Source organism: Sturnira hondurensis, unplaced genomic scaffold (assembly GCF_014824575.4).
Source record: "Sturnira hondurensis isolate 20B ecotype Veracruz unplaced genomic scaffold, ASM1482457v3 Scaffold0021143, whole genome shotgun sequence".
Classification (NCBI taxonomy): domain Eukaryota; kingdom Metazoa; phylum Chordata; class Mammalia; order Chiroptera; family Phyllostomidae; genus Sturnira; species Sturnira hondurensis.
Genome location: NW_028093774.1, coordinates 6,231,082 through 6,252,940, shown reverse-complemented (window position 1 = coordinate 6,252,940; position 21,859 = coordinate 6,231,082). Strand labels below are relative to the sequence as shown.

General features: G+C 48.1%; 1 protein-coding gene across 6 annotated transcripts in view; it reads left to right on the top strand.

Annotated features, from left to right (window-relative positions):
• Nucleotides 1-17,101: 17,101 nt before the first annotated feature.
• Nucleotides 17,102-21,859, top strand: part of PPP4R4 (protein phosphatase 4 regulatory subunit 4) — an 83,430-nt gene continuing 78,672 nt past the window's right edge. For 5 of the 6 annotated variants that reach the window (XM_037031458.1, XM_037031459.1, XM_037031460.1 and 2 more), the window contains exons 1-2: nucleotides 17,102-17,347; nucleotides 18,844-18,917. In XM_037031458.1, the coding sequence (XP_036887353.1) occupies nucleotides 17,231-17,347; nucleotides 18,844-18,917 (191 nt within the window). In that variant the 5' untranslated portion in view covers nucleotides 17,102-17,230. Of the gene's footprint in view, nucleotides 17,348-18,841; nucleotides 18,918-21,859 lie in introns of those variants that run through there. The other variant, XM_037031461.1, reaches the window with a different exon arrangement.

Below are 21,859 nucleotides of genomic sequence, written 5' to 3'. Positions count from 1 at the left end.
GTTAAGTAAGTTGCCCAAGGTCACACAGGTAACAGGTGACAGAGCCAAGGCTCAATTCCAAATCCAGTGAGCTTCCTAAGGGGACACTGTGGTGCCTTCTGCATGTGCCACGCAGACACCAAACACACGGAGCGCAGGAGGCTGGAGCAGACCGTGGGCGCACGTGATGGTCATCTGGATGGAGGAATCAAGGGTTGAGATCATCCAAGACAGCTCCTGGAGGAGAGCAAACATGAGTTTAACTTTGGAGGGCAAGGGGAATGACTACTATTCTCGGAGAAAAAGAAAAGAGCGTTCACAGCGGGGACACCTTCACCAGGCGTAGGGAGGTGGAGAGAGGGTGTTTTACAGGACACTCGGGGGCAGTGATCCCGGTGAGAGCTGGAGGCTATGGGGGATGGCGGGGGACTCTGCTAAAAAAACTCTGGGGGCTGTGACTTTGGATGGGCTGCCATGGGACTTAGACAGGAGGTCAGGCTCTTAAACAGAAAAGTGACGTGATGAAAGCAGAGATTAGGGAAGATTAACACCAAGGTACACAGTGACCCCCACAGTCAAAACTTGGAAGAATGCCTGCAATACAGTTTTGTAAATTAGGTACTAATAATAAGTGGCTTTTAAACACATTATCATATTTTAAAAAGGGCTGTCATTCAAAATGTGGCTAACATATAAAGTAGGTGTTTTTTCCTTTTTCTGAGTTAATGAGTTTAACTGACATTTGTATTGCTTTCCTGGAAAACTGCTGCCCCCAAACAAAACCCGTGAGCATGTGGATGCCCACGCAGCGGAGAGAGGAGCCCTGTTGCGCTGGCACTGGAGGCTGGTGGGCACCGGGAGCCAGAGCCCTGCCACCAGCCCCCGACTGCACTGAACCGTCAGCAGGGGCTGACGAGGAGGGGTTGCTGGCAGACCCTCAGGGTGATGATGCCCAGCAGGGGCCCAGCGTGCCAGGCTCCACTTAGACCCATAGGAGAAGAGCTGCTTTCCCCAGACATGGTGAGAGCCTAGAAGATGGCTCTGAGCTGGTCTTTATACAATTGCCAAATCAAAGTTAAACCAACGTGAGTGAACTTAACCGAGGGAATGAGCAAGCTGGAGTAAGGTGAAGCCCATGGCTGCGATAGGAAGGGGTCATCTGAGGTGCCTGAATAGGCGATAGTTCAAGGGCATGGTCGTGGCACAGCCACCAAGTGTGAGGCTCTGTGCTAGGCACTGGGTAGATGCAAAAACAACTGAGGCCACAGATGCAAGTTCTCAGACACCGCTTCTTCAAGCACACACACACACCCTCACACACACATACTCATACACACACTACCTGGTTCAGGAATCGCTGCCTTACGAGGGGGCCCACAACCCCCAGAGTTGATACTGATCCCACTGCTCACCACACGAAATTGTCATTTGCTAACTTAACTGTCCCCGGTGCTCTCTCCAGTGCTAGCGTGGCATTACTTGGATCAATATTTTAAAAAATTGATCAACCAGCAAAACGGGGTAAGGGAATTTCAGTCCAGCCGAGGAGGTGAATGAATAACTTTGAGTTATCTTGAGACCATTTGCTTTCCTAAGAGAAGTGATTTGTGAAATGTCCTTCAGGAGCTCAGAAAGGAAAAAAAAACCCATCTCATGCGCTTCTGGGCTGCAGGGTGACTGTGGAATTCTGAGAAACTGCAGCCACCGACAGGCAGAGGGATGCCCGGCCACTGGGGACAGGCTGGTCTAGGGGCAGAGCCACTAGGAAGAAATGCCTGTCACCTTTGACCCTCTCCCTCCTGGGGAGGAGAATGCAGCCAGGTTCCCAGCAGCCATTGTTCTCCTACCACAGATGAGTGTAGTGGCTTCGGGTGGTGAGGATGACTATCAGCTGTGGAAACATTGGCCCTCACTCTTCTGCTCACATCGTGGTGTCAAAGGCCTAGGTGTCCATGCTTGACCTGTATGACGGCACCATATTGGAAAGGAATAAAGGACAGAAGATGAATTGTCACCCAGTGGGTGGGCCATTGTGGGCAGTCATGTACAGAATCGCATTTCCTTCTTCCCTCCATGTGATCTTAACTCTTCCTTGACCTCTCTGTTCTTCCACCTGGCCCTGGGAAACGTCCTTCGGGCCTGTGGACAATAATAGACTGCCTGTTTAGGTGATGAAAAACACAAGGCGGCATTTCCTTCTCCAGTGTGAGGTTCTGTCTAATTATGTTAGCATAATGAGTTGACACATGACACGGAGTGGTCACACTCATGCCAGGCAGCCGTGGTTTCTTAGCAACAAACTAGAAACTGTGTGAAGTAAGTCCTGTTTGTGTCTAGGTTCACGTGTATGAAGAGCTGCCGTCACTGTTGAATGTAGATGTGCATTGATTTCTTTTCCAGATTCTAGTGCAAAGAGTTTGAAAGGCTGTGGCATTCTTGCAATTGTTTCATAGGTCTGGAGCTAATTTTTTAATTTTTAAAAAATTTTTGGTTTTCAAAGATTTTTATTTATTTTTAGAGATCAGGGAAGGGAGAGAGAAAAAGAGGGAGAGAAACATCAATATGTGGTTGCCTCTCGAGCGCCCCCTACTGGGGACTTGGCCTGCAACCCAGCCATGTGCTGTGACTGGGAATTGTACCGGCGACCTTTTGGTTTGCAGTCCGGCACTCAATCCACTGAGCCACACCAGTCAGGGCTGGAGCTAATTTTAAAGAAGCATCTTGCCTGCTCATGTAATCATTTCATGTGTGCTACGCTCTGAGTCACAGCAATTTGTTTGGAGTGGCATAGAATATCCTTTTTGAGATCTGCTTTAGTATCTAAATCCATCAGCCCCTCCTTTTTCTGTTGCTTGGATAATCTCCGGATACCTTATTTCTGTTTTACTTCCTGAAGTAGATGTTCAGACAGGAGAGGAAACATGCCCCAGGTCACTCAGCTAGCGAGAGACAGGACTAGGGTTTGGATCCTATGTCATGTCTGTGGGGTGTGAGGGGGTCTCTGGTTTGAGTGTTGTCCTCACATAGTGTCTTCTTAAAGATGGTAGTCAGAGTGTCTTCGGGTGTCTGGGAGGTAGGTTATCACTCCCCTAGGGCCCAGCATCAAATGGTCATTGTTCTGGGCATGGCCTTCATCTGGATCAAGGTGTGGAATAAAGCCAGATTCTAGGCTCCATGGTGTACACTTCCTGCCACATCACAGGTATCCTATTAGTATGTGCTGAATGAATGAACAAGTGAGTGATTCTAATTCCACTCATAGCCAAGGTTTACACCTGCCATGCCAACTGAAGCAGAACATAATGGTTTTTCTGTTACCCAATACTCAGGAGATTACTCTGCTGCAAATGACAGTACGTTGGCGTGTTAGAAAACAATTGTAAGTTCTTGTTGTTCAGATTATTGTTTGATAATTATTGAGATGGGGAGAGAAACGGAGCTGCCCCCTCTTATGAAACAGTGAGCTGGCTGGCGTGAGTCAGGAGGGAGCATTAGCAGGTGTTGTGGCAAAACGGGTGGCAACAGACCACCTGGGGCTCTGTTTGCCAAGACAGACGCCGCCACGGTGCACAGCGCTGAGAGCCCAGCTCTGCCTCGCTGAGAAACGGAGCGGACGCATTCGACACCAGTTTGTTTCATCCTGAATGTGGGCCATCCTGATACAGCCTTCCTTCTGAGGTGCTTTGAGTCTTTTGGGCCACGGCATCTATTTATAGCTGGGCCTGCAAATATAGACTAACAAATCTCTGCCTCATCTCCGCACCCAGCCCACAGTCTCTGCAAGCACCTGGTTGCGCGTGCCAGATCTCTGAGTGGTACCTGAATGTGAGGGCTGGAGAAACCCTGTGCGAGAGGCCCCTCGGCCGTGTTCTCATTCCTGTCTCTTCATCAAGCACTTCTTCCGTTTTCGCTCTTAGGACAAACACTCATCACAGTCTTGCCAAGTGCCAGATAAACCGGGAGACGTGAAATGAATGTCATTCCTCATGGTGGAGAAGCCCCACCCATGGGACGCGGTGTCTTTGTGGCTCAGGTTTTATCGAAAATTCACTGGCAAAGGAGGAGCCTTTAAAATGCAGCGGTGCCAACCACTTAATAGTGAATATTCGACATGTGTTTCAAAGTCTTCCCGCTCGTCGCTCTCCTCTCCCCTCCTTTTCTCGGGGGAGGAGACTTTGATTCCCGCCTCCCGCATGACTCAGGAGCACCTGCGATGGCTAAACGCTCCCCCATGCAGTCCCTTCAGACAGTAAGCCTCCGTTTTAGGTCTTGCTCCCACTTCTTCCTCTCTTTTTCAGGGTAAGGAGTGAGTAGTTAAAATATTTAACTTACTCATGGACATGAATTGTATCACACCCTTTCTCCTCCATACCTCATCCCCCCGCTTTGGCTTAAAAGTCACTTTTGAGTAACTATAATACGTTTGGGTTTTAAAACACTTACCTAGTTATTGTATGAAGCTGCACTTGTTCACTGTGCATTTGTTTCTGTTGTTTCGGTCGGTGGTTATCTGGCCCTGTGTGAAACACCGTGGAGACATGTGGTCCATGCATAAGGTCTCTGAAGTCTGGTTCTGTCAAAAACACCTGTGACCACCTTTGGGCTGTGCCGAATGGTCCCGTCCAAAACGCCCGTGCTCAGAAAACATCCCTGGGCTTGAATAGCTCATAATGTTTATTTGTACTTTTGGTTTATGGGATGAATATTATCATGTTTTATTGGTCCGATAACTGTGTTGTGTCTCTATGGCCAATAACAACCCTTCTTGTCCCAGAAGCCTCGCTGGTCACGGCATGTGGGGTCAGGCGGACAGGTCAGTGGGCACCCAATGTCTCAGTGAATATTTGGACGGGCCAAACATCCCGCCAGGCTTGTTTCTCCTTTTCGATCATCAGCTCATGTGGGCAGGGTCTGCCTCTCCTTCATACCCCTTTTGTTCTTTCTCAGCCCAGAGTGTGGTGCAAGGCAAGTGGAATAATGCGTTATGGATACTTTTGTCCGACTGAACAAGCTTTTCACATCAGGTTTGAGCAAAGGAGTCGCTTTCTTTATGCAACAGAGCTGAGCCTGCAGCCAGGAACCAAACCCAGCTTTCGACTCTGCTTATTGAAGGAAGTGATGAATGAATCACAGTTAATAACGAAAATAAAAATAAATAAAAAACACACAGACAGATAACAAATGCGCGACGTGGCCAGGAATAGAGCAACAGAAACGGGTGAGGCTGGAAGCAACAGGCGGCGTTGCCTTCCTTCCTGGCTTTGAAATCCACCTTGTATACAAAACAAAGAGCTGCCTGGCGAACAGGCACGGAACCCTGGCCCGAGAAACCCATGGGTGAGAGAAGCTTGCCTTCCAACACGTGTCGGGCTCATCTCCTGCTCATGAGCCCACTCTGGTGTCCCCTTGGATGTCACTTACAAAGCACAAGTTCCAAGGTAAAGCTGCTAAGAGGGGACAGGAAAGCGTCACACCCCAAGCATGGGGCCCTGCTGAGAGCCAGGCCCTCCCTGTGGGTCTGTCCAGGCTGCAAGCCCGTGAAGCTGGCCCCACCTGGCACGTGGTAAGTATTTGGTTAATGAGTAAAGAAACGCTGCTTCGCAAGCACAGGCCTCATGAACCAAAGCTCAACTGTGGGAGGAGAGGGGGTGGAAGTGGAAGAGGGTAAAACAACAACATCAATAAGTGATCTTCAAACCAGAAAACAAAGCTCAGCTGTTGAAATGGCTCTTGGACCCAGTTATAATGTGGGGGCATTTCCTCCATACATCACCAAGAGCAATTCTCCAGGAGTGACCTACATGTATCTTATTCTGATACTGTCTACCTGGCGGTAGCGTCAGACCCACAGGTCAAGGGCTCAGTCCCTCGAGACTGCCCCCACTGCAGAGGCCAGTTGCTTATCCGCATTGGTCACCTGGGGTTTCTGACCAATCGACTGCAAATCAGGAGTTCCCATCCCCTCCTCCTTGGGTTTCGTTAATTGGCTAGAGTGCCTCACAGAACTCAGGAACAGTTTACTCACATTTACCAGTTTATTAGAAACGGATACAGAGCAGCAGCCGAATGGAAGCGATGGGCCGGGCGAGGTGCACGGGAGGAAGCGCAGACCTCCGTGCCCTGTCCTGGCTCGCCACTCTTCTCGACCCTTCACTGGCCACCAACCTGGAAGCTCGCAGAGACTTCCTCACACGGATGTGATCAGTGATGAGCTGCATTCCTGCCCTTCTCCCCTCTCTGGAGGACCGGAGTGGGCTGAAGGTGCTAAGCTTCTCATCAGGGCTTGGACTTTCTGGGGCCCAGTCCCCAGCCAGGGCCCACCGAGCATCACCTCATTAGAACAGAAGATGGTCATAGGACTCTTATCACTTAGGAAATCATGAAAGTTTTAGGAGCCCCTTGTCAAAGACGAGGTCAGAGAATATATGTATATATATATATATATATATATATATGTATATATGTGTATATATATATATACACATATATACATATATATACATATCACCTGTCGTGAAAGTATCCATCCATGTACTATGAAAAACAGACGCTTATTGAAGAAGATACAGGAAACACTGTACAATGATACTGCCCCAGTCTCCTTCAAAGTTAGGACCTTCTTGAGGAAGTCTGGTTCACTGGTAGCGGTTTGAATCAAGTCATTAACAACTGCAGCTCAGTGTTCCTTCTGCTCTGGTAGCAGAAGCTGCGAAATGAGTTTTGTCACAACATGTTTCATGCCAAGATCCTGCATCAAAATCTCGGATTCAGGAGCTTTTGGAATCCCCAGATCAGCTTCTGGTTCTCACACTGTCAGTCGCCAGTCTTTGTTGACTGCAGCCCGTACACATTCAACAGTCTCGGGTGTTCTGCTTGTTGCAGGCGTTCCAGAGTATGGATCACTCTCAACAGATTCTCGACCGTCTTTGAAGGTTTGTGCCACACCTTTATTTGTGCTGCACTCACTGCATCATCCCTAAATGCTTGCATCAAGCCTCCTGAATCATCTGAATCGTTTCCACGGAGGAATCTTCAAGCTTAACACAAAATTTGATGCAGATTCGTTGTTCTCCTTGCTCAGTCATTTTGAATGTGACGGCCACACAGTGCACATGCTCACTCAACAGCCTCTACTGCCCCCAGTGACCAGTACAGTGAAGTCATCATTGTTCACACATGCGCATTCCAGTCCTCTCTTTGGCTGCCAGGTTCCATCGATGTCACGCAAACCGTTCTCACTATATTCACAATGGCTGGACGTTTTCTGGGCAGGCCTCGTGTGTGTGTGTGTGTGTGTGTAACATAGATTTAATTTTATAATTTTAGGAAATTATTTTTTCCAATTATAATTGACATATATTAGTTTCAGGTGTATAACACAGTGACTAGACATTTATATAACTTACAAAATGATAACTGCTAGAATCTAGAACCCATCTGACACCATATACAGTTATTACAATACTATCGACTTTGTTCCCAATGATGTACTTTACATCCCCATGACTGTGTAACTACTTCTCAGTCCCCTTTCACACATCTCTCTGGCATCCCCTCCCTCCTGGCAACCATCAGTCTGTTCTCTGTATCTATGAGTTTGTTCCTGCTTTGTTTGTTCATTTATTTGGTTTTTTATATTCCACATATAAGCAAAACCATATGGTTTTTGTCTTCAAAGACAAGAGATGCACCTGGTGTTCTCATCACTTAGGAAACGACAAAGGTTTTAGGAGCCCTGTGCTAGGAACCAGGGGCAGAGACCAATATACACATTTTTTTAATTTCATAATTTTCTATTAATGGCAGGCAGAATAGATATATGCATGTATTAACCTCTCATAAAAATTTTAAAACTTCCGAGCCAAGAGGCTTTAATCTCTTTGTCTTTCTGTTAATCAGCTATGATCCTGAACAGATCTGGGTCCCATCAGTTTTGTCTTTTGCTAGAGAGGCAGTCCTTGAGAGAAAGAAGGATGGAGGTCTACAGGGCATGAAAGATTCATGGTTGGGGGAAGTGAGTCCTTGCAAAGAAAAGATTCATTTTCATGGTGTATAGAATTTGATATATTAATAACCACTCTGGTTCAGAAGAGCTTGGATGAACAAATTTGTTGAGACAACACGGCAACACTACTCCAGAACTTTGGGGGAGGGGGACGAGGATGAACTGTAGCTGCATGCCCTGGGCTTTCCTTTGCCTTAATGTGTTGAGGTCAAGGTGAATAAAATGCCATTAGAAGAGGCTGGACTGCTGTTTCCCAAAGGGGATGGATAGGTGGGGGGGGAAATCAAATGACAGATGCTTGGAGTCCTAATTCCATTGGAAATTTCACCTCTCTTTTAAATGAAGCTCATTGTCGATTGAGTCAAGAAAATCAGCTTCACGCACATTTGTTTATTCACCCAACCAGCATTTCTTGAGTGCCAACTGTATGCCAGGCACTGTGTTAGGTGCTGGGGCTTTGAAGTGAAATTCAACTGAGTCCTCATGCTAGAAAAGCCCTCAGTTTATCCTGAGATAAAATTGAGGTTGTTGTGTTGGTGCGCGGAGCCCTCCTATCTCTTGGTGCCTTGGGAAAATGACCACTTGTATCCAGAAAGCCCGGATGCTGGAGGAAGTCATTTTACTCCACAGAAGTTGGTAAGCTATATGTCGTCATGGCAACAGATTAAACAAAGTTGGAACTGGGCGTGAGGGCCCCAGCTGTGAGCACTGCTGCCTTGTCCTCTCCTCCTCCGCCTGATGACTCCTTGCTCTTTGCAGAGATAATTTTCCAGGGTATGGGATTGGGCAGCAGAAGGAGCAGAAAGAAGGGAGCTGCTGGGAAGGGGAGAGGCCAATAGAGATACCACAGATTCAAATAGAATAATAAGCTAAAAAGCATTGCACTCATGGGACCCTCATCACATGCCAGACACTGCTGTGCATTGCTGCTGTATCTCAGCAGATTCTCACCATAACACTGTGTGGCTGGCGGTCTGCTTTCCCCCGTTGTAGAGGTGAGGAAACTGAGGCTCAGGTGGGCTGCAGACAAACTGCCTAGGGAGATAGCAGAGCTGAGAACCTGGGTGTGTCTGATTCCCGAGCCTGTGTTCTCCACCCAGGGGCGGTGGTTCTGAACCGCAGTGACCGTGTCCCTGGGGGTGTAGAGGGGGGAAGACCAGAATGCAGATTCCCAAGTGCAGCTCCAGGTCTGCTGAATCGGAATGTCTTGGGTGGGGGCCATGGAATCAGAGTACAAAGGCATCTTGGAGGTTGCTGGTCTGAGTGAGGCCTAGAGAGGGGAAGTGACCTGCCTGGGTCCCAGGGTTAGTTAGGACCAGGAGCCAGGTCTACGCCAACCTAGGGGCTTAGAGGTGTGGCGAGGAGTGTTCACCGGGAACCAGAACAGGACACGCTGAGTCTGACCGCTGAAAGTTGTCCTTCATTCATGATGCAAGGCTCTGTCAAACTGGTGCTCCAATGAAGAAAGTGAGAAGCTTTACCCAGTGCTTATTATATTTTCTTTCCAGCATTGTTGCCTACAAGGCTAACCCACTTCCTAGCCTGGTCACCAGGGCAACCAACCATCACCCCCACCTTGACAGTCAAGTGTATACCCAGCTCCTTGCACCCACATCCATGGCCCCAGACCCAGGCCTATAATCAGCCTCCTGCTGCCTCTGCACACAGGCAACAGCGACAGTCAGGCAGCTCCCTGCTCTCTGGGCTCACCCCGCAATCATGGTTCTGCAGACACCTCCTCCCCACGCTCACACACCATGTTTGCTTCCCTCGCCCACTGCCTCCCAGGAAACAAATGTGCAATCTGCTCTCTGTGTGTATCATCACCGCTGGAGGGTGGAATCTGCCCTCGAGTTGGGGTACAACACAACCCGCTCAGCCCACACGGGAGAAAACCACACCCTCTGGGAGGAGGGGGGCTGTGGCAGTGAACGTCCTCTCTCCCTCTGGAGACAGCTGAGGGGGTGGCTGGAGTTGAGGAAGAGTTGGCAGAGTGACATCAGAAGAAGGGCCGAGGCAGCAAACAGGGAGGAGGACTGGGGAGACGAGGCAGCTCCCTGACTGTGAACCCAAGGGCCTCGGCCTAGGAAATCAGAGACCCCCGTCCCCGCAGACACCTGGAGTCTGACCACACAGGTGAGGAGGCTGGGCGCCCTCTTCAAGGACCCTACCAAAACAGTGTCAGGAGGTCAGGCTGCTAGGACCATGGAGTCCCCGTCAGGACTTCAAAAAAGCCAACTCCATCCAGCTCGGCAGGCCCAGGGGCCTCCCAAGCGCCCTGCCTGCTGGTCTGAGCTCCTTCCTGGACTGGTGGAGCCAGTCAGTGCTTCCCACCAGCTCTATCCAGACCTCTGTCCCCCATACTCTAGCTATGTCCCTCCTCACCTAGTTCTTCCTTCATCCTTCATCCCCATGCTGGACACGTCTTAAACTGTGTCAGATTCTCTGGCTCTCACCTATCTCCTAGGCTCTGAGCCACTTCTGTGCTCAGCCCTGGGGACCAGGGATTGCTGTTTTGAACACGCACCTTTCTCTGTCCTTGCAGTTGAAGGCCAACCCCTCCAGCCTGCCTCCTGCAGGACTGGGATCTGGCTTCTCCAGGGACCATTCAAGTGCAAGAGGGTTAAGGCCCCAGGGAGCCAGCTTTGACCAGCAGGAAGCAAAAGGCCAGAGGAGCCGTACCTGTCCCACTCCCCTGGAGAGTTCCCAGCTGCACAGCCAGTCTGGAGATGTCCTGCATGGTCAAGCCCCCCGCTGAGCCTCTTCATGATCCAGGGACCAGTGTGGCAGCCAGTATAGTGATTTGCTTTGTCATCCTGCCCTGCCTCCCTTCTCTCTGGTGTCCCCAGTGCTGCACTTCCCAAGGGTTAGCACTTAAGCTTTGCCCCCAACTGTTTTCTAGTGAATGTGGTCTCAATCAGCACTTAGATTCAAACAGAACGGAATTCTGCTTCTATGTTATCTAGCCTAATTCCTTCATTTGACAGAGGAGCTGAGGCCCGAAGGAATTAGGGACTTCAAGTTAGTGGAAAAGCTACGGCCATTCACGACTCTAATAAATAACTAATGGGCACCTACTATGTACCAGGCACTATTCTAGTCATTGGGAATGTAGTGGTGAATAAAATGGACAAAACCCCTGCCTTTATGAAACACAACATTTGGGAGGGGCATAATTATAGGAGAAAAAAAGGCTGTAAATGAGATGAATAAGTAACACATGCAGAATGTCGGACTGCTAAGTACCAGCAGTGGTGGGTGTTAGGGGCTGAACTGTGTCCTCAGAAATGCACGTGTTGGGGCCCTAAACCCAGTACCTGAGAATGTGACTGTATTTGGAGACAGAGACACCAAAGAGGTGGCCGAGTTAAAATGAGGTTATTAGGGCGGGCCCTAACCCAATCTGACTGGTGTCCTTATAAGAAGGGGAAATCCAGACACACAAAGAGACGCCAGGGGTGTGTCTGCACCTAGAAAGGACCCTGGGCAGGTGGCTGGCCATCTGTAAGCATCAGGAGAAACCAACCCTGCCAGCCCCTGGATCTTTGACTTTCAGCCTCCCGAACCGCGTGATAATAAATTTCTGTTGTTTAAGTCACCCAGTGTGTGGCATTTTGTTAAGGAGGACTTAGCAAACTAACGCAGTTGGATTTTAATTTCGTAGAAGGTATCCTGAGCTGGTCACACCGAGAAGGTGCCATTTGAGGAACCCCCGGAAGGTTGTGATGGAGCGAGCTATGGCGAGTTCAGTGGAAGAGCACCCCTTGTGGAGGGGATGGTGATCTCCTAGGCTCTGAACCTCTGACCGGAATCACGAATCACGCCGCCAGACGGCAAGGAGGCCAGAGCGCATGCAGAAAGGGGAGGGAGGGAGGGAGGACACGGGAGACGCCGAGTTAGAGAGGGTATGGGAAGACATTCTCTGCACGAGATGGGGAGCTATTGTAGGGTTTACAGCAGTGGTTCTCAACTGGGGTGGAAAGGGGGACTTTGTTCCCAGATGTCCCATTTGGCAATGCCTGAAGACATTTTCCACCGTCATAGCTGGGGGTGGGGAGTGAGGAGAGGTCGGGAGAGGATACTGACATCTAGTGGGTAGTGGCCAGAATGGTGCTGAACACCCTGCAGCGCAAGGTCTGTCCTCCCTGCCAACAAAGAAGTACGGCAGCCCACACGGAACAAGGTTGAGAGGCCCTGGTTAAGTGCCTAAGGGGATTGGGTCTGACTTTTGTGTTAGCAGGGTCAGTCTGGTTGTGTTGGAAGCAGCTTTGTCTATAAGTGGCAGAGCAGAAGCAGAGGCTCCCTTAATTCAGGTGAGAAGTGAGGGCGACGACTCGGACCATGGGAGTAGAAGGTCTACTCTGCAGTTCAGTGTTCCCTGTTCTAGCCTTCCTGCCTCTCCCCTCTTTCTCTCTTTGAAAAAATATTTTATTTATTTACTTCTAGAGAGGGGAAGGGAAAGAGAAAGAGAGGGAGAGAAACATCATTGTGTGGTTGCCTTCCACATGCCCCCACAGCGGGTATGGAGACACGGCCTGCAACCCAGCCAGGCATGTGCCCTGACCGGAAATAGAACTGGCGACCCTTTGGTTTGCAAACCAGCACTCAGTCCACTGAGCCACATCAGCAAGGGCTCCACTTTCTCAATAAACATCAACAGAACCCCTACGAAGTGCCCGGGAGATTCCACAGACGTGGCCCACTAGGAACCTCATCTATTTGCCCAGACTTAAGCTGAAGAGAAGGGAGTTGCTGGGAGCAGCTGCTGATGTGGGGGCAGAGTTTGGGAAGTCCACTTGGGGCCGTAGATGGAGCTCTGTGACAACTGTCCCCATTGCCATCTACTCAGACACTAAAGAAAGCACAGGATGAGTACTAGGTGGGTGAAATGTTCATCCGGCTGCGAAAGCCAAAACCTTGGAAATCATCCTAATGCCTCTGCCTCCCGGATCTCTAGCCCCCTCTGCCTCCTGGCACACACCCCGGTTCCTCCAAAATATCTCAAACCGGTCACATTGCTCCATCTCTTGTCATAACGACTCCAGTCCAAGCTACCGTCATTTCCTGCCTGGTCCCTTTGCTGTCACTCCTTCCCCTATTTGATGAGTGTGTACATTTACTTTTCTTTGATTATTAATGAAGTTGAGCTTCTTTTCCCAAGTTTATTGGTGACTGCTCTTCTGTATTCTGGTTGTTTATATGTTTTTGCCCATTTTTCTATTTAGTTATTTTCTTACTGATTTGTTGCAGTTCTTGATTCTGGACAGCAATCCTTCTTTGATTAGTTTCTTATAAATATCTTTTCCCAGTCTATGGTTTGTCTTGTCACTGTTTTTGCGGTGTCTTTTGATGAATGTAAATTCTTAATTTGAAGGCAGTTAGAGTTATCATTCCTTTATTGTATAGTGTGTGCTTTCTGTTTTACTTAAGAAAAGTCACCATACTCTGATGTCATAAAATGATTTTCCTATATTTTCTTCCAAAAGATCGAACGATTTGTCTTTCATGTTTAGTTTTTTTATTCACCTGAAATTGGTTTTTGTGTTTGGTCTGAGGTAGGAATCTAATTCAAATGTTTTTCGCACATGGACAATTGCATGAGTTTCCTAGGGCTGATGTATCAAATCACCACGGATCTAGCGGCTTAAAACAACACAAATGTATCATCTTACCGTTTTGGAAGTGAGAGCCTGGTTTCGCTGGACCAGCATCAAGGTGTTGGCAGGGCTGCATTTCCATCTGGGAGCTCTGGGGGTGTTGAGTTTTTGCTTTTCTCCTCATCCAGATCGTAGGGGCTTCCCACTCGGTGCCCCTGCATCCTCAAGGCCGGCAGTGGCCAATAAGGTTTCTCTCATCTTGCCTCTCTGACACGGACTCTCCTGCCATCCCCTTTCACTCATAAGCACCCTGGTGATTACATTGGGCCCACCTAGATAATCCAGGATAGTCTCTCCAGCTTCAAGATTTTTCAATCAGTCACATCTTCAAAGTCCCTTATGCCAAGCATGTTAACATAGTCACAGGTTCAAGAGATGAGGATGTGCACATCTTTGGGAGACCATTATTCTGTCTCTTACAACAATCAATTGATTCAGTGCAATTGATTAGATCTTTTCTGAAGCTGGGTATGAGGGGAGGACACTGGTCTAGTGGTGTCCTCACCACTAGAGCACTGACTTTGTGCCAGGAATTTCTCCAAGCATTGTATGCATATTATCTCATCTAATTCTTACAACAAGGCTTTGTGCTACATGCTACTTACATTCTTGTCTTAGAGATGAGTAAAGTGAGGGACCGAGTGATTAAGTACCTTGCTCCTAGTAGGAAGTGGCAAAATCCCCAGGAATCTGGAGTTGGGCTCCAAATTCCATGTGCTTAATAATCATGCTATTGCTGAATGAACTAATAAAGTGAATAAATTTAGTTTCCATTAGGTATGTGGCACAGCCTAAGTCACATCATTTCTCTGAGCCTCACTTTCATTATCTGTAGAATTGGATTAGTTGTGCGTGTCTTCCATCCATCACAGAGCTGCTTTTAGGGCACACTGAGACACTTCTTCAGAAAGCAGTTCAGATAAGGAAAGCAGGCTCCCAGATTGTTCTGCTGTGTGTTGCTGGCAGAGTCAGGACCGGGACTCAGGTTTCCCGGCAGCCAGGCGAGGAGGGGGCCGTTTCCACCACAGGGTGGTAACTGCAGCAGTCAGAGGTCGCTGGCGTCCAATGGCACATTCTCCTTCAGCCACCCCCCTGCGCTGGAACAGCCAGCATCAAAGCCATGTGTCTGTGGGTCCAATCAATTGTAGTTAAGAATGTTATGGAACCTCTGATGATGCTGTTACAAAATCCAAAGATAAAATAATACTTTTAGCTGAAACAGGGTAAGGTTTGCAAACAATATTCAGTTCAGTATCAGACCTAACTGTGATAGGCAAGAGTACGAAGTTAAATAGGGGAAAATGTAGGAGAATATTTTGTGACTGTGGGGGGAAAAGATCCTTAAACAACACCCCAAAGCATATTCCACAAGGCTAAAATTTGGCTACCCCAAAATTAAGGATTTCTCCTGTCTGTAAGATAGCAAAAACCAAGTTAATAGGATGCAGGAAATATTGGGAGATTTTGTAATGTCTGAGCCTGATAAGGGATTAATATTTAGAATATATAATAAGTCTTTCAATTCATTCAGAAAAATAATAGGAAATACAGCAGAAAATAGGCAAAGAATGTCAATAGGTACTTCACAGAAAGAAAAAAATCGCAATGGGTCTTAAGAATATATGGAAAAATGATTACCATCACTAATCAAAGAAACACACATGAAAATTACAATGTGATATTACTCTACCAATATCAGATTGATACAAATCGGGACATCAGGTAATAGCAAATGTTTCCCCACTGTACAGAGTGGGGAAACAGGGGTCTTCCTCCCTTGAGGTTTCAAAATGTGCAACGTGACAAAGCCATTCTGGAGAGCAACACATGGCAGAGGGAAACTAAGCACTTACAGACTCCGTGACCCAGCGGTTCCACTTTTCTTCTGGTCCGTAAGAGACGTGTCCCATCCCAGAACTATCTGTGGTACCAAGGAACTGCTGGCAATGTAACTGTCCATTATTTAAGGAACTGATATGTAAAATATGTTAGATGCACAAATACAATACCATCAATGGTAGGAATTAATGAACTCCTACCCACGAGCCCCATGAGTGGATCTCTGAAGCATTATGCTGAGGAAAAACAAGAAACAGAGTGAGTTCTTAGCACAAGACCATGCATTTATATCAAAAAATAGATGCACAGACCTGGCTAGGTGACTCATTTGGTCGGAGCATCTTACTGTGCACACAAAGGTTGTAGGTTCATTCCCCAGTTGGAGCACATACCTAGGTTTCAAGTTTAATCCTTAGTCTGGGTGACTACAGGAGACAACTGATGGATATTTCTCTCTCTTCCCCTTTCTCTAAAATCAGTAAACATATTCTCAAGTGAGGATTAAAAAATAGATACATTAACTAAAACTAGTATCTTTCTAGGATATATACTACTTGTACTGGGACATAAACACATGAAAGAGGATGCACATGGGTGGTAGAGAAATGGTCCTATGGAGAGGGAATGAGTGGAAAATAAAAAGTAAAAAAGAGAGAGAGCGCGAGCAAGCCTTGCTAACCCTTCTGAGCTGAAGAGTGTATCGACGAGACCCCAAAACTCTCCCCAGTCGCTCTTTCATCGCTTCCAATTCTTAATAGAATGAAGTGCAAGCGACTCAACGTGGCTGCCCAGAGAAGGGCCTCTCTGCATAAAGAACTTTCCTCCCTTCACTACAGGCACTCCAAGTTCTACTCTGACCGGAAGCCCCACAACCAAAACACGTCCAGGCTTCAGTCCGCAATCGCCTTCGACTTATTGCTTATTTCTCCTGGAAAATTCCTATTGATCGTTTAAGATTCAGTTTAAGTGTCTCTCCTCCAGAAGTCCTTCCTTGCACTTTCCCAAATGCCAGCCTCTTCAGGACCTCATGTCCATACCCCCTTCCCCATCACCCTCCTGCAAGCCTCGGTGCAATTGCTTATTTTGGGTTTACATTCCTCCCGCAGAGAGAGCGCCAAAGTAATCAGCTGCGAAGAGCCGTCCCAGGAACCAGGGGAAGGTTACTCCAGTCTAGCTGGTTAAACAAGACCCCCGCCCACTACTTCTTTTCTTCGTTTTCCCTCTCATTGGTTCAACTTCGCCGCCGGCCCAGCCCGCCCGCCCCTACACACCTCCCACCCGGCCCCAGTGCCCCGCCCCCAGCCTGCCCACTACACGCCCCCAATCTGGTCCACGCCGGTTCGGAAACTGGAAGGCTCTGCGCACGCGCGGCGGGATGGGGCGCGCTTGGTGGAGGGTTGAGAGTACGGACGAGCGGTGGGGGCCGAGGCCGCCAAGTTGTGAGGCGGTTGCGTCCGACCCGCGAGCGCGCGGCTCCGGGGAGGGGCGGGGCTGAGGCGGGCACCGTGGCACTCCCCGCCCTCGCCCCGCCCCCGCAGGCCGCCCGCGCGCCGCGCCGCCCCCTCGCCCTGCCCGCCCCGCCCCCTCGGCGGCCGCGCTCCTGCTCTATCTGTCGGCTCGCCGCTCGCCTCCCGCCGGGTTCCCGCGGCCGAGAGTGGGTGAAAGTCCTGCTGCCGGGCGCCCGCGGGGCTGCGCGCGTCCGGCATCCCGGGGCCGCTCCGGCCCGGGCGGCGAGGGGGCCCGGCGGTCCATGCATCCGCCGCCGCCCGCCGCCGCGATGGATTTCAGTCAGAACAGCCTGTTCGGCTACATGGAGGACCTGCAGGAGCTCACCATCATCGAGAGGCCGGTCCGCCGGAGCCTCAAGGTGCGCGCCCCGGGGAGGAAGACCTGCCCGCAGGGCGCCCGGAGGCTGGCCCCGGCCCCGACCCCCCGTCCTGTCCCGAGGCGGCCCCCTCTCGGTGTTCGGCGGGCCCCTCGATGCTCCTCCGGTCGCCGTGTCACAAGAAACCCGCCCTTCCCGGGGTCCCTTCTTCGACGCACCCCCAGTTCTCCCAGCTTGGACCCCCATCCTCGAGGGACGGGCCGCTGGCTTTCTCCTCTGACCCGGGCCGGCCCCGCGGCTCCAGGGCACCCTCGGTTCCCCAGTGCCCGTCGCCAACCTGCCCCAGAAACGGCCGGCCGAGCCCGTCCTTCGGACCAGCCCGCCTCTCCCCCACCCCCCGCGCCGCCCCTCTCGGGCAGCCGCGGCCCCCTCCCTCCGGCCCCTGCGGGAGCTCCTCCTCGGGGCGCAGCCGGTTTCTCCCGGGTCCTCTCCTGGGTGCCCCTCCCGGTGCCCTGGTGCCTCCGCGGTTCTGGTCCCACTCCTCAGTGAACACAGCCGCGATCGCGCGCCCCCCACCTCTCCTAGAGACACCCCAGATCTCATCCCCCTTTCTCCCCTCATGGCGAGCCTGGGCCCCCCTGCCCCCAAGTCGTCCCGGGCCTCCCTTCTCCGCCCGAGCGGCACCCAAACCAGAGCCGTCCTGCTGCCGATCTTCAAAGCTCCGTCGGCCTTTTCTGCCTTCATCCTGAGTCACCACAGGTCCTTCCCCTCCCTCCCTCCCAGCCCCTCCACGATTCCAGTCAGGACCCCGCTCCCCACCGCCGTAGAGGGAGTCAACCTTCACTGGCTCTCCCCACCCCACCGGCTCCCCACCCGGCGAAGTCATCCTCCTCCCAAGCCGCCCGGAGGCCCCAACCCTCGTTGCTGGCAAACCTAGTTTACGGACCCCCGCCCCCAGTCATCCTCCTAATAGCTCCCGCAGCTCTTCTCACTCCCACCTGCCACAATATCTCAAGTCTTTGATGTTCTTCCAGCCCCAGATTTTCTCCCGTCCCCTCCCCCCGATTTTGTTTTTTTCGTTCCCACTGGGCTGCAGTCCTCATCCATCACCCTTTCGGCATTTTCTGGGGTGGAAAATGCTGGAGAAACAGCCTCGGGGCATTAGGGAGAAAAAGTATGTATACATTTTATATATGTATATAAAATTGACTTCAGCAGTGTTCCGGAGCCACGATGTGATTCTCAAGCTTCAATCTAGAAGCTAGAGGAGGGAGAGAGAAGAAACAAAGAAAAAGCAAACTCCAAACCTCCACAACCCAAACTCAACAATTAGAGACAATTAGAGAGACCCTCCTTGGATGGTGTGATCGCCTAGAGTCCTCAGACCCTTGATTAGTTTTCAGTGATGATGCTTAAATCAATGGTGAAACTTTTTCATTAGTCGGTAGTAGTTATATAGGGTTCCTGGAGCAGCCCTGGGAGGGGGGAGGCAAAACTGATGGATGTTGTGAGCATAATTTCTATTTTACACTTGACAGACACCAGAAGAAATAGAAAGACTGACAGTCGATGAAGACCTCAGTGATATTGAAAGGGCTGTTTATCTGCTCAGGTATTTCTGAATGTCCTTTCCTGAAATTGCTGCCCTTTCCCCGTGGCTGCAGAGATGACGGTCTTTTGAAATGTCATGTTCAGTTCTGTTCAGGTTTGCTTAACCATTTGAACCAGAGCATTTTTGCATGCATAGCACTTCATTAGGTTACAAACTAAGATCTACGTATGGGCTTATATACATTTGAGAACTGAAATGAAGTAAGATCCCTGACCTAAAGAAGATTGCTTGGAAGAGGAGGAATAGAGTTAATGGTTTGAGTTGAATCTCATTCTTGTTTTTATTTTCCAGCTTTGGTGGTTCAAATAACATCCAATAAGTTTAGATGAGACTTGAGGATATCCAGGGATTAATTTAAGTTAATCGTAGAGTGTGAACCTTATATACTACTACTATATAGAAAAGATTCCACAAGTTCAATTTGTTGCTCAGAATATACTGTTCATATTACTTTTGTTATGTGAGCTTTATAATAATGCTTGAGAGATTGTAAAATTTAATTGTATCTACTCTCATTTAACTTTCATCTCCCAAGCTCTACAGAATTCCTGAAGTTGTGGGGTTAGTTTCTTAAAAGCTAATGTGGCAAACATTAATGACCGTATCTATGAGAATACTTCAGAAAGAGAAAATTTCCTAAGGTTTTTTTGCGTATCTTTGTCTTAAAATTTTTCTTTAACTTGAACAGTATGTTTTCCCTGTTTTAGCCGATTAGTTTTCACTTTTGTTTTTCAGAATCAGGTTTTGCAAAGTGGTATTATTTCCCCCCCAGGTTGCTTGTCATCCTTGTTTGCTTAGCTTAGGTCTGCTTTACCTGTTCAGACGCTGGCAGGTTACTTGTTCTTCTTGTCTATAGATCATGTTTCTAATCCTGTGTTATTCATCCAAGGATGCTGTAAAAAAATCCCTGTCCCCGACGTCCATTATAAAGATGATTCTTTAGCCTATAGTGGCATCTTGGGGTTCTGTTCTTAGTTTAGTCAGAATTTCAGCATGCTTACAATTTAGACTGCCTTCTCTAATAATTCTGTCACTTTAAAGGGTTTCTGGATCTTGGACCTTTTGTTATCATTTTCACCCATTTATTTAAAAGATAACTGTATTGTTGATGTTTAAATCAACATTATCTGTTTTGGTGTTTACATAGAGACTAACTCAACATTTAACCTATGTTGATATTTTATTGTTGTATTCAACATACTTTATTCCTTAATAATTAACATGTCCAACATGGTGAGCAGTAGTTATAAACATCTGTCTTTTCCCACAGTTCTTTGGTTTGGTAGGTAGACAATGTGTAAAAGTTTGGATAAGTGTATTTTAACATACAGCAGTTAATGATTTGAAACAAGTTCCTGCTTACTCCTACTGAATTCTTTTCTCTGTATAAATGCTGGCTTACATTTAGGAAATGGAGAGTCTTGCTCTACTTAACTTGTGACAGCAGATACCTTATTCTAGATATCAGCGACAAGGCTGCTTTTTTAGGATAGCTTATTTGTTTTCTATTTTACTTTTATTGTTTGTTAGTGAACCCGGCCTTCTGAGTTGTCAGTATTTCTCAGACACAGAACATAAGTTTCATCCAGTCCTGGAACTGACAAAGCCCTGACAGAGACAGATGGGTCCTCTCATTCTTACACAAGAGAATTTTAAAGAGATCCGGTATCTCCTTTAGTTTCTTGTGGCTCATCTACCTTGAAGGAGGTTTGCAAGGTGACTGAGAAGGTGAACACTGGTTTGGTTGTGTCTGGGTATCCAGCCGAGTGTGTCTTTTGTATTCCTAACATCTCACCACCTCCTGGGGGAAAGTGGGATTTCACCTCTGGGCCAGATTCTGAAGGGATAACACCAAGACTGCCTGAAAGGCTCTTTCTTCCCTGGGATTCAGGGGAGGCTGTGGGATTGTCTGTGGGCGTTTTCTGAACTTGGCCTCTGTTCAAGCCTCATCAGCTTTCAGCTAGTGAGCCTTTTAATGAGCCTGCTATTTTAAATGTAAATTTTTTCTTTTTAAAAAAGTTGCACTCCGCAATGCTGTAGAACCTAGTACTGAGTCCTGTTTTGATTTTTTCCTCTCTTTGTGATTTTCAGGTTTATTTTTGATCTTTAATATCCAGATTTCTTTTTCTCTTTGCTTTTGAATGTCAGATTTGTTTCTCTAGCTCTCTTATTTTGTATATTAAAACTATTTTGGAGTATTATGTTAAATTAGTGTTTAGTCATGTGTGTAAACATCAGTAGGAAATGCCTTATATTAATGGAAATTCTGATAGCATTTAAATTGAATCTGATATTTAAAAAAATTATATACAGAGCACCATCATCCAATGAAAAACAAATTACACTGTTCATGATCTTACCCTGAAGTATGGTAGATCAGTTATTCATGCTATTTTTGCAATTAAGTGTAAAACATGGAATTTAAAGATTTGACACAGACGAGTTTGTGGTTTTGCATAAATATGATGCTGATATACCCATCTGTGGCATTTAGCTCTGAAGCAAAACAACTTTCCGAATAGTCACAGCTTGTGGATTAGTCAAAATCATGCCACAACATTTTTTCCTGTTCTCTATCTTCTTTGTAATTTTGGCATATATTTTAGGAGTGTACTTAAAACATATGAATTATTTTGTTAGAGATATGTATATATGCTGTGCTTTCAGGAGGTAAATCTCTACTCATATCTCCAGTTGCATAAGATAAATAATTTCAGACTTGTAAACTTGGCGTAAGTGACTCCATCTTAGTTGTGCGGTGTGGTGTCCCACAAGGTCCTCACTTTGTTTTAACGGCTTGATTGAGATGTAGTTCGCATACCATACAGTTCATCCATTTAAAGTGTAGTGTTCAGTGGTTTTTAGTATATTCTGAATGGCATTACCCTCACCACAGTCAACTTTAGAACATTTTTATCGCCCCAGTAAGAAACCCTACACCT